We start from the raw sequence: 12,660 nt of genomic DNA, 5'->3' as shown, positions 1-12,660 counted from the left end.
ATTCATGGTGAGGTGTTTTGCAGTTTACTCATCTACAAAGACAGGGGAAGCTTTTGCCCAGACTTGGCTGCAACTGCCAGAGAGAACAAATAGGAAAAAGACACGGTGATATTTACCTCTGCATTAAAACTGAATGGGATACTTCATTAGGATCTCTTGTTTGTTTACCGGTAACATATGGAAAGGAAAAGTGTGGCGTGACAGTTTAGGATGAAAAAGTTTTTGTAGCAGTGAAAGCCACACTCGCAAACTGTTCTAGCAGGTAATCAATGCTGGAAAGTGTTAGCAGTTTCCTCCCTTATTTTCCTTATGTGAATAATCAGTACTTGTTACTACCTGCCCTCACTAAAGGAGGAATTGATGCTCAAATTGTCCCGGTTGAGCAATTTAACCTGCCAGTGGTGCATCAGTGTCAAGGATGAAGAAAAGCAGCTCTTTCTTTGCAGCAAAAGTCTGACTCTTCTTGAAATAAACATTGCATTGCAGCTTCTCTGCAACCTTAATGTCACTTTAGAGCATAATAACAACTTTCACCATCACTTGAGCAGTCGCACACCCCAATGCAGTACCTGTCCAGTGAGTTCAGAAACCTGTACATTGTCTGACTGGTTAGCAAAAGCAGGAGGGTGACAAACTGTGGAGGGAATAACTAGAAGTGCCAGTGTGAGAACAGAAAGTGAAACTCAGTGACTGAACGAAGCTGGAGCTTTGAGGGAGGATTATTCAACATGGATTATATGCCAGCAAATCATGTTTCTGGTCTAACTAAGGCGATCAAATCTAAGAATTTGAAAGCTTATACCTTTGAGGTTTGCAGCATATTGCACATTTTTATAACATTATTTCTTTGATTTTCCATTTTTGCCAGTTAAAAAGCTCTGTACTGAACCATTCGACACAGTGGGACATGTCAAAAAAACGCACAGTGGAGCAGGTTTATTAAAAGCTAAGTGGTCTACTGTAACTCAACGATCCATAAAACAACGCTACAGAAGTGCAGCCCAGCGAGCCTCAAACACACGGCTCTTTAAATTCTCCAGCTGCTGGAGCGATTTGCACTTTCCCCTGGTCATGAAGAAGAACAGTTCAAGGACATAGAACTTGTAAAGAAAAATAATCCCTTTTTTTCAGGGTTAAAGCAGCTGGGTACCTTTTTTTAATAAGAACCTAAAGACCTAAAATGATTTGCAGGGTTCTGGGGAGCCCTGAAGTGCGTTGGCACACGGTCCTTTTAAGCAGCAGTAATTGGGGAAAAAGACGAGTGTCACCTCACAAAAACGTGGGAGGATTTTTTAACAAGCGCGACCCCTTGTAGTAGTGAAATTAGAGCCACTTACGAATGTAAAATGTGATCACCAGGCCTGATGGCCATTGTTGGACCAACTGAATGGAAAATAGATAGGAATTTTTTGTCACAATGCTTGTTGTTCTACCACAATACAGGTGGTTTATACTGAAGTAGAATGTCTGTCTATTCTGCATAGACAGTGAATGCATCATGGAAGAGATGCATCTTTATGAGATGTTCCTCCCCAAAGAAATAATTCTCAGCAAAAAATCTGATTTCCCATCTCAGTTATTTGGATATGTGGTTTTAGTGGAACATTGATGATCTCAGTCTGTCTGATCGCTGATTAAAAACACACTAACCAAGTATTTTTTCTTTTCTCTTTCAGGACCTCCTGTAAGTATGCCTACTTCATCTTCTCCAACTGTGATAGCCATGTAAAGGTAAAAACTCCAACAGTAAAACACGACTGCGTGATGCAGTCCAGCTCATATTTATTCACCGTTTGAAGTCGAGAACAATTTACATGAAAGGGAAATGTTGGCATAAAACCTTACGATCACATTAAAAGATTAGAAGGTTTTGGGAAATACACTTATTCGCTTTCTTGCTGAGAGTTAGATCAGAGGATTGATACCACTCTCATGTCCGTATGCTAAATATGGAGCTACAGCCAGCAGCCGGTTAGCTTAATTTAGCATAAAGACAGGAAACAGGGGGAAAACAGCTCGCCTGGCTCTGTCCAAAGGTAACAAAATCCACATACCAGCACCTCGAAAGTCTTGTCATCACAATAAGGTTGCCAAGCAACCAGCTGAGACTCCAGGAAGTCACTGCACCCTGCCTCTGTAAAACCACAACTTGACGTTTTTGTACGAACTAAACAAACAAGACATGACGTGTTAATTGGTGAGCTTTAGGTGCGAGTAGGTGGGTTTTATTACCTTTGGACAGAGCCAGGCAAGCTGCCTCCTCCTGTGTTCTGCTCTAAGCTAAGCTAAGCAACTGATTTGTGACACAGACACTCTCTGCAATAATGCCAAAAAGCATATTTCCATTCATAAGTCTGATACAAAAAATGTAACAGTGAATATGTTGAAAGCTTTAAAGCAAATCAAAAAGTATAAAATTGTTTTTACAATTCATGTAAAAGACATCTGATTATGACGAATTTGCTACCAGAAATCTCAGTTGTACCTCACAGTCTGACTCTATTATTAAAATAATCTCTTCATCCCTGCCTTCCCCTAATAGGGACCCTTTCCCCTGTCATTTGGACAGTCTGGTTTGTAATATTCTTGCTACCAGCCTCCGTTCCTGCCATCTCACTGCACCCGAACAGATTATCTCACCTCATTACGCTGCCGGTCGATCACAGTTTCACTCCCCTTAACAGATGGAAAACTTCAGAGTTTCCCCAAAGATGAAGACAAGCCCATACATACATAAGCACTGGGGTTTGTGACAGTTCGCTGTATAACCGGGTCAGGCGGGCACTGTGTGTGTGTGTGTGTGTGTGCTCTGTTAAAATTATTTATAGTCCAGAGGCAAGTGTGATTGAATAGGTATAATAGTGTGTGCCGACTGAGCCATAAAAGTTGTAAGTTAATCCTCAGAGCCTTCTCAGACACTCGCTCCTGGGGTTCTGCGACATAAGTAAGTGCAGGTGGTCTCAGTTCTCAGCCTCTTTTACATCTGACTGAATAAAATCCTACCGTGAGATGTCTCAAGAGCCGACTAAAGCCCAAGAAGTGTCGTCTCTGAAATGTTGGATTTGCCAGTAAATGGCTGGGGTGACTGTACTTTGGGTGTGACATTGTAAATCCAGTGCACAAACAGAGAGAACTTGACAATGTTCCAGTTGTGGCCAGCAAATCACTCTCTGATGAAGTCATTATAGGTAGCAGAAGGTGCTGTAAAAGTTTGGTAGGGGTCCTAGTTTTACTGTAAGCACAGCAATCAGGTTTAAGCAGAACTCATACTGCACTAAACAAAAAGAGGCTATAATTTACAGTCCAGACCAAAAAATCTGAAGTCTGGGTGACTGACTGCATTTCTAAAAACAGACAAGTCTTCAAAAAATGCAATGATCTGACGATGACTCACCCAACGGTCACCAAATCTGTTTCCGAAATAAAAAAGTCCTGTTGCCAGTTTCTTAAAAAAGAGACAGTAGTAGTGATCTCATGTGGTTGCTCATTTGGTATGCCCACCCGGGGGATTGCAGGGGACACGTCTCTATGAATATTCAACAGCTCCCTCCGTAACTCTGGGAACACTGCGTAAATTGTACACAGCCCTCAGAGCCAAACAAACCAACCGCTGCTGAAGCCATGACACATCTCTGTGACTTAATCGTTACCAAGCCGCTGATGAATGGGCCGGGACCTGTGGTTGCAGAGACAAAGAGAGAGAAGAGGTGTCCTCAATCAAAACTCATCAGGAGAAATCCTCATTCAGGGCTTGCAATCGGCGTTTAGACATGGAAAAGTAATTTGCTTTGTTTTCATTTCCTTTCTTTTTCCACTGCTTTTGTGTCAATTTCGCATTGGGACCAGTTGTCAAGTGATGTTTTGCTGCATATCTCTTCCTTGTCCTCCAGACAGATTGGAAAAATATGAAGAGAGACATGTTACAGATATGGGTCGAGGTGATTTTCAACTCTTGCAGCATTTATAAGAAGGGTATTTTGCCTCCTCTTGCCACTGAAAGCAGAGAAATGTTTTTTTACTCTACATAAAAGTTAGTAAAGTCTGTGAAATGACAGCTGAGGCAAAGATGATCATGTCTTCGCCTCTCATTTTTTATCTTCTTTCCTCATCTTTCTGCGGACCTTCAAGGGCGGTCCATGTCAAAACATCAACCCCAGGCACCCACCACTGTGTGTGCACACCATTTAGCACCAATCAAGCATAAAACACCATCCCTGAGGCTGCACTCGAGTACCCACTAACACCACCCGCCGACTGTACTTTTTTAGCACAGACTGTATGCCATACTAAATTAAAATTACACAGTCAGAGAAAGAAACTAGCCTGCTTTGAAATCTGGTTAGCAGGAAGGGGAAATATTTGAAAATGATACATTGTTGGAAATATCAAACCCACTTCAGCCCGTTATGCATGCCTCTGCACCACACTGGAGTCTGCAGCCCGGCCAGTTATAGTGCAGCACACGAGCCCTTGCAGGAGTTCAGTCATGTTAGCAATGAGGTAAATAAAGGTGGTTGTATCTGTATTTGACAAGTGGCCTCCACCTCCCTGCTTCGTCAGCTGAGATTCCAGCGACACAGGTTGAGGATGATCTGTCACAACGTATGAATTATGCAGCTGCGTTACAGGGATTAGAGGCAATGTGGGAGTGAAGCAGAGGAGCCCAGGCGCCCTCAACCCTTCATCCCTCATCTGTTATGCACTGCAGCTCCACACATGTTAATAAAACATATTCCAGCTGGACTTTGATCGCTTTTGCCCTACGGAAGTGGAGATGGTGCCAGTTTAGTGTGACCCTAGTTAGAGTTGAAGGAGGCCCTGCATGCTCTGATGTTTGTTTACAGTTTTTGCGGTGTTGCCCACCGAGAACTGCAAGTGGATCTATGTGACTTGACAGCGTTTATTTGGGCTCACAAGGGCAGCAATGCCCGAGGAGGCCCACTGCCCACTGGATGTGACAACATTAAGAGTTTGACCTTTTAGATGGCAGTCCTCGGTTCATGCATTTGCTGAGCGGGATGAATACTCTCAGGGGGAAACTGACTGTCACTACCTTATCGTGGTAGGAGAATTAGCGCAGTATGACTGCAATGCTTGACAGCTTTTTGATTGAAAGGAATTTTCCTCCAACTCAAATCAAAATGATGAGAAATGTAGTTGCCACAATGTGGTTTAAATTGAATCAACAGAAGAAGTGAAAAAAAAACTTTTCCAACTGGAACATCGTCCCTTATTCAACATTTTATATCCACGACAAGAATTTTGTGGGTCAGAAATTTGCTTACGTATTGTGCAGAAAAAAAGATTTGGCTTTGATCTTTGGCTTTTTATGCCTACAGTTTGGTTAAAGCTGTTTAAACGTTTCCCCTCCTCAGGAATGACGAGACCTTCCCTGTGAATTAAAAAAAATCTCCTCCATGTTTGATTTGCATCTTGACACTTTACTTACACAACACGCACCTATAACCAGTCACACTAGCAGTTTCAGTCTCCTCTGTTCACGCTGTTCCCACAAGAACATCTAACACATAACAACAAGCACACACACACATACACACACGCACAGTCACAAACAAATACACACACATTAAAGTCATTTTATACCGGCTAATTGTGATACACTGTGAATATGGGAACCAGATGACATTCCCAAGTCAGTTTTCCAGTGTGGTTTTCCTATCCCTGCCTAACCTCTGCGTCCAGATTCCCCCGACGAGCACCAGCCACTTGTGGTCGTCCGTTCCTGCCCATTCTGCTCTGATTACTCACATCCCTGTCCTCCATTAGCTTCCCGCCTAGAAAAAAAAAGTTCCCCTGGGGCCCACGGTAATATGATTGAGGGGTCCCATGCAGAACTAACAGATGGAGGTGTACATATCAATATATGTTTTTACTGGATGTCTTTTACTCTGTTCCAGGTTTGTGCACATTTGAAATTGAGTAGATTTCACTTCCAATGGTGCCCACAGGCTTTTAGCTGCAAATGGCTAAATGCGCATTTGCAGTTGCCTTACCACTATTTCCACTCTGGCATTGGTGCAATAAATTGATTTATATTTTTGCGTCCAGATGGGACATTTCAACTTTGCTGGGTAGAGAGGTTATGGGAAATGATGTGAGAGAATGAATGCTACATTATTTACCTTCCACAGTGCAAAAACAGTCACTCCTAAAAACACCTCATTGTTGGTAGATCTTTAAAGGAAGAGTGCAGCGTTTTGGGAAATACACTTATTCGCTTTCTTGCCGAGAGTTAGATGAGAAGATTGATACCACTCTTAGGTATAGCCTGGAGCCGGTTAGCTTAGCTTAGCATAAAGACAGGAATCTGGCTGAAACAGCTAGTCTAGCTATACCCAAATGTAACAAAACACGACTACTAGGACCTCTAAAGCTCACTAATTAACGTGGTAAATCAAAGTGTGAAAACAAGTATTTGTAGTTCCAGGTTTTATGTGGTGGACATGTTAATTTGTGCGCTTTAAATGTGCTGGTAGGTGAATTTTGTTATCTTTGGACAGGGCCTGGCTAGCTGTTTCCCCTTGCTACTAGTCTTATTGCTAAGCTAAGCTAAGTGGCTGTTGGCTGTTGTTGGTATCACTCTTCTCATCTAACTCTGCAGTGAGCATATTTCCCAAAAAGTTGAATTGTTCCTTTAAATCAGCCTGGTTAAACTTAATCCTGTTGTGAGATCTGAAACAACTTTTAGTTTCACTGTTTGGCAAACATGATGCATCACTTTACTGTGTGAAGTGGGTAAATCATGGTTTAGTCCTTTCAACCCCTTTACTTTGGCCCTCTTCCCACTTTTGTGGTGAGCAGCACTCCTCACCTGCCCCCCTCTTCACTTACCCATTCCCTGTCAACACTTGGTGCCTGGAGGATTGCTTTGCTTAACTTCCTGTGTACACACATGTTTATTAATATTATGTAGCTGTGTGAGAAAACCGTATGCCTGTAAAGAAGAGGTTGTAAAAGCGGTAGTTGTTGGCCTGTGCTCTCAGAGATGCCAGTGCTCCAGGGTGAGATGATTGGATCCATGTGGACAGCAACTGCTGCCAACCGCGTTTGGCCCAGGTTCTGCAACGAGGATATGAGCTCCGCTTGATGGATTGATTTTCTGGACCTCGATACATTCAACAGGTCACTGTGATGAAAACTAATACAGCCGAGTCCAGACAGAGGTTACATGCACATCCCCTGTTCCTGACTTTTTGCATCTTGTTGGATTAGGTGGATAGCTTCACGAGATTGTAGCAGCAGCTTGCAGCCAAACCCACCAGAATTACTGCTCATGTCAACAATAGCTAAAGCAATGGACGTGAGCCAGTCCCTCGCCTCACGTTGCACAGCCAGGCGAGCACTGTCAAGTTTTCATCCATCATGTTTTGAGTAAATTGTAGGAGAGTAGGAATGTGGAGAATGGATATTCAGTGTCTTGACTTTTATGTGAGACGATGTGAAATTAGACTGACAGAAGTTTCTACTTGTGAGTTGGTGTGAACTGGATATTTAGTGTGTGGTAGTAGGTTGAACTATTTCTTTGTTGATAACAGACCTTTGAAAACAGGACTTTAGCCTGTGAATAACGATGGAAATACATGTTTATGTATTTCAATCAATTTTCAATCAATCAGATTACACATCTATATGTGTAATCACATTATTACATCATTTTTGGCATTAAATCTGGTGCCAATGTCAGATCCATACTTAACAGTTGGAGACCAGCACTGCAGGGTGAAAATATATCATTAGTTAACTATTATTATTATTAGTTATTGAGCAATTATTAGTTGAGCAAGAAAGTTACCAACACAGAACACATGGAACTCTAGCAATATGTGCAATAATATATATGCAATATTTTAACATCTTGATAATCAGCACTGCAGGAGTCCCATATGAAATGCACCTTGGTGCCAGGATCATTTTATTGAACATCACTTACTCTTTCCTTGTGATATGAAGTGAAGTAACTTACATTGTCAGACTTGAATGGCAATGTTCATGTTGCTTGCGGGTTTGGCTCCACTTCCCTTTGCCATTTTATATTTCCCTGCAGACTTCTCCATATTTCTCCCCCACTCGGTTTTAAAGGTGTCAGGGGTTTCCTCTTTTTTTCGTACCAACAGCTCATTCAGGCCATTGCAGGAGACAGTGGTCATGGTTTGGCTTAGAAGGAGAAGCTGGACGTGTATCTGTATAGAAAAAAGCTTAATCCTGTTCCAGGGGTCCACAAAGTCCTCGACAATATCTTGCACACAGGATGTTCTGTTACAAATCATCTCACGATGGAAGTTTGACATAAGTTTGCCCGGCGTTAAGCAGCAGAAGATGTGAGGCTTACCATCAGCATGATATGTGTCATTTTCAATAAGTGGATATGGTGCTTCTGCTTTGAGGCAAATGCATTCTGTTCATCACCACAGATATGAAGAGCAGAGTTGTTATTTTTTAAGTCACTTACAAGGACTAATCTTTAAAGAGACAAGTACACCAAATTCATAACCAAATCCAAAATGCAAATATGTTAAGGGCAACAATCTTCTTAGTTCCTATAGAAATCTATTAGGAATAATTTGGCATTTTAGGAAATGGGCTTGTTGGCTTTCTTGTCGAACGTTACATGAAAGGATCAATAGCCCACTGTTTACGGTAAAAATAAAGCTGCAGCCAGCAGTCGATTAGCTTAGCTTAGCTTAAAGACTGGAAACAGGCGGGACCTCTAGAGCTCACTAATCAACACGTCATATTTTATTTGTTTAATCTGAACAAAAACAGAGGTGTAAAGAGGTGATCTGTGGTCTTATGTGTGGTTATGTGCTGTAACATTAGGGGACTCTCCTCTGGATGCCATGCAACCTCACACTGATGGGAAGACTTCAGGCAGTTACTACGCCCCGACAACAAATAGGATTTTTACCTTTGGACAGAGCCAGGCTCACTGTTTCCCTCATTTCCAGTCCTTATGCTAAGCTACGGTTACCAGCTGCTGGTAGCGTCATATGTACCTTACAAACATGAAAATAATATCAATCTTTTCATCTAACTCTTGGCAAGAGCATGAACTGTGTTTACCAAAATGTCAAACTATTCCTTTTAAAGAACATTACAAATAGTTTGTGGTTTTTCAGAGATGGATGTGGCCGTTCTAGAATCCAGTGTAATCTGAATACAAAGGTGTTGAAGGCAGGTTAGTCATGTCCAAGAAAGCAAGTTGCGAATGCATGTGTGCAGATTTGATCAAACAGAAGCAGCCTGTTGAGCCACGGAGCACCTGCTGAAGGGCTGCTTTTGAAAAAGAGCCAGAGCAGAAGCAGTAAAAAGATGTGAAAAGCATACACAGGTGTTGATTAGAAACCTTTCTTGGGGCAGACTGAAACCACAAAGCTGCAGAGACTGCTTGACAAATACACACCCGCTGCTGCTCTACTGTAGTACAGTTAGCTCCTTTTGAAATAGTCTTTGCAGGAGGGCTATTTAATAGTCTCTATAAAAGACCCTCACTGTACAGGCGTAAACCTTTCGGAAAAGCTCCAGTGGTTGCTGTCCGTCCAAGTGATGTGCAAATGATGGGTAGTATAATGAGCAGGTGCAGACTGTGTAGTGAAATCATTTCCACATGCTTTACGACCAGTTGGAAGGGAAAATGAACAAGGTTTTTTGGACAAGACATGGTTAGGTGTGTCACAAGTAGTATTCCACTTGTGAAGTATAATTCTACCAGTAAATGCTGCTGAGTGTAGTTACCAAGTTTTTTTTATATGATTTATACAGTTTAACAGGCATGACAGGATCATCAAAAGATGCTGTTTCAAAACATTTAAAAAGACCTTTGTAATGTCCAGTATATCACTAGCCAGATGTACTTGTACCCCAGTGGGTACATCTGCAGTTACTTTGGGGGTATGTAGAAAGACTTTGGAGTGGCTTAACTAATTTGAAACAAAGAAAAATTGAAATTACAATGTGATAGCTGTAACACCTGAACACAGCGTGTGTGAATACTAGTTGGCAAGCGGTTCAGTGGTTGAAATAGATCCAACTAATGGATAAAGGATTCAAAAAGTTAGCTACAAGTAATGGATAAATTGTTCAAATAGACAGCTAAAAGTAACTGATAAATAGTTACCATAGGAAAAGTGAAGCTAAAAGTTATGGATGAATGGTTGAAACAAATGGTGGTGTTAAGGAAGGGATATGAGTTTATCTGACATGAGGGGGAACATCAAAAAGGTTGGGAGCCACTGACCTATTTGTCTGGGATATCTACTGTAGAAATCAATCTCAATCAATAAAACTCCTGTGACCCAGTTTTCCTTATTTATTCCCTCACAAACAAAATATAGACATGCTTTTTTTCCTATTAGAAGTTCAACATGGATTCGATCAAGTTTTACTATGTTGCTCTACTCATTGTGAAACAATCTGGATTTATTGAAATGCTAAATGATATAAAGCAGAGTTTTCATTTCTTTCCACAAACTTATGGTGCCCAGCCATTTAGCCAAGTAATTTGGTGGGCCAACTATTTGTATTTTTCAGTGCCAGATATAATACCCTAAGCGGGCTTGTGCAAAAAGCTGCAGTGGGTATATTTATGTATTTCTTTGTTGCAGCCATTCATATGTTTGCAGTAACAGCCTGTCAATAGCCTTGTATTGTCCAAAAGCAATTTTCCTGCAAAACAAAAAGCCTGCACACTGACTTTCTTTAGCTGCCTTCCATTTTCAGGAACATGCTGGAAACTTATTTAGCCCCTCTGGAATGCCTCTACATCATTATAAAAGTAAAAGTCACATTTGATTCCAATATGTTGCCTCTGTTAACCCCCCCAGGGAACCACAATCGGAAACACTGTTTTTACAATGGCGCATTTTGTGTTTACAAGTGTGTTGTGGCTCTTTTGTATGGCCAGTCAAGTAAGCAGCAGGTCCACCCTCCTTATGTGTGTGTATTAAAGCTGCACTTCCCGTCAGCTTTTGTCTTGGCTTGTTGAAGCGAACATAGTTGCCTCACATTTGAATAAATGGGCCGATGCACAACACAAGCTCCCTCTACAGGTTCACAACCTCATGACCTAGCGCAGATCCAGTTGGAAACACGTGCACTACTATACATAAATGAAAGGCTACGGGTAGTTAACTGTGCATCAAAAATAATGTCCATAGGCACTGAGCAGGCTATACCTCACTTCCCCCACAGCAGTGTGGTAGAAATTGACTGAGGAAAATTGCTGGACTACCTCTGGAGCATTTCAGTTTCAGACTGTGCTATGTGTGCCAGTGCAGTGGAAGCCTGTCTGTGTCTGCAAACCTGCTATTCTGGGTCACTGGTCCATAGACTCACAGGAACAGCCTCCAAACAGCCTCTTAAACTAATGTCATCAATCTATGGATTAGTGTCAGTGTACATTTCTCTGTGTGTCTGATATCTCTGGAAACAAACCATATTAGCCTGGAAAAGTAACCACTGCAGAGCTATTACTATAGTTGTTTTGGTGACAGCAACAACTTGTTCTTTTCACCTGAGGACATATGTAATATTATGTTTGGCAGTTACAAAAATCAATGACAAAGTTAGAAGAGATGCACACTTCAAACCTTGGAAGTGATTGTAGAAGATTCAGTTCTGTTCACAAATATTAACTTCATCTAAGAGCTAGAAAAAAGTGCTGATCTAACAGATATATTTGACAAATAGCTTTTTCATGATAAATACAGATTAGTATCAGTATACATGGCAGGAACATTGTTGCTAAGCGGGTGGTCAGTTAGTCACTCTTCTGACACTGATCTAATACTGATTTTTCCAAAGCTAGCTTTTTTCCAAAAGCGCAAGCTCAGAGGAAGAAAGAGAGAGCCCAGCATACTGGGCTTCATTCTTCAACTTGAATGTTAAAAATAGTGTTTTTGAGCTCATTAGGCTCCAGCCTATGGATGCACACCTCATTGTCAAATCCTCTACTTCACCCATGATCTTTTACAGAGCCCACCCAGGAGCCCCTGCCTGCTGATTGACAGAAGTTGGATGCAAAAACTGCCTCACAAGAACTGCTGTGAAAAAAAAAAGAGAGTGTTCCTCTCGTTCAGGGCACATTTTTACAATGTGCTTGCCAATACATGGTTGGAGATTTCTGGATTTGATCCTCTAAGTAAACATGGACTTGATTTGGGCCTGTTTTTGGTTTTAATTGTATGTTTGTATAAGCCCTGCTGTCTACAATGCATAAGGTACCGGTTCCCAGTCGGTGACAGGGCATTTTAATCAAATGCTGAAAGAGATGTCAAAAAGTACACAATGTTAGTTTCATCAAAATTCAATTGTTAAGCAGCTCTGTTTGTTTATTGGCTGACACGATTGGTGACCCTGGTTTTACAGATTTTGTAGTGTATTTTATCTGACGATAGTGTGCCATGGCACCAGAATGATTACGAATAACTGACTTGGGACCATAGTTTGTCATTTTCTTATTTATGTGTTGTAAAAACATTTGAACTATCCTTTTTTTCCTCTCTCATAGGGCCCTCCAGGTCTGAAGGGTGAAAAGGTGAGTCATTTTATATTTTGTTTGATATATTCATTGTTATACTGTTGATCCGCTCAGATATTTTGTTCAACTGTTCAAAACAATAGTTCGACATTTTGGGAAATAAA

At 41.4% G+C, this 12,660-nt stretch overlaps 1 protein-coding gene across 1 annotated transcript in view; it reads left to right on the top strand.

The window, feature by feature from the left end:
- LOC139306281 (collagen alpha-1(XXV) chain) overlaps positions 1–12,660 on the top strand; it is a 136,574-nt gene that overhangs the window by 78,153 nt on the left and 45,761 nt on the right. Inside the window, exons 4-5 of the mRNA XM_070930226.1 lie at positions 1,677–1,684; positions 12,527–12,553. Coding sequence (XP_070786327.1) covers positions 1,677–1,684; positions 12,527–12,553 — 35 coding nt within the window. The remainder of the gene's footprint in view (positions 1–1,676; positions 1,685–12,526; positions 12,554–12,660) is intronic.

The sequence above is a fragment of the Enoplosus armatus genome, chromosome 23 (assembly GCF_043641665.1).
Source record: "Enoplosus armatus isolate fEnoArm2 chromosome 23, fEnoArm2.hap1, whole genome shotgun sequence".
Lineage (NCBI taxonomy): Eukaryota > Metazoa > Chordata > Actinopteri > Centrarchiformes > Enoplosidae > Enoplosus > Enoplosus armatus.
The sequence above is the reverse complement of the archived record's forward strand: the minus strand, read 5'-3'. Positions and strand labels throughout refer to the sequence as shown.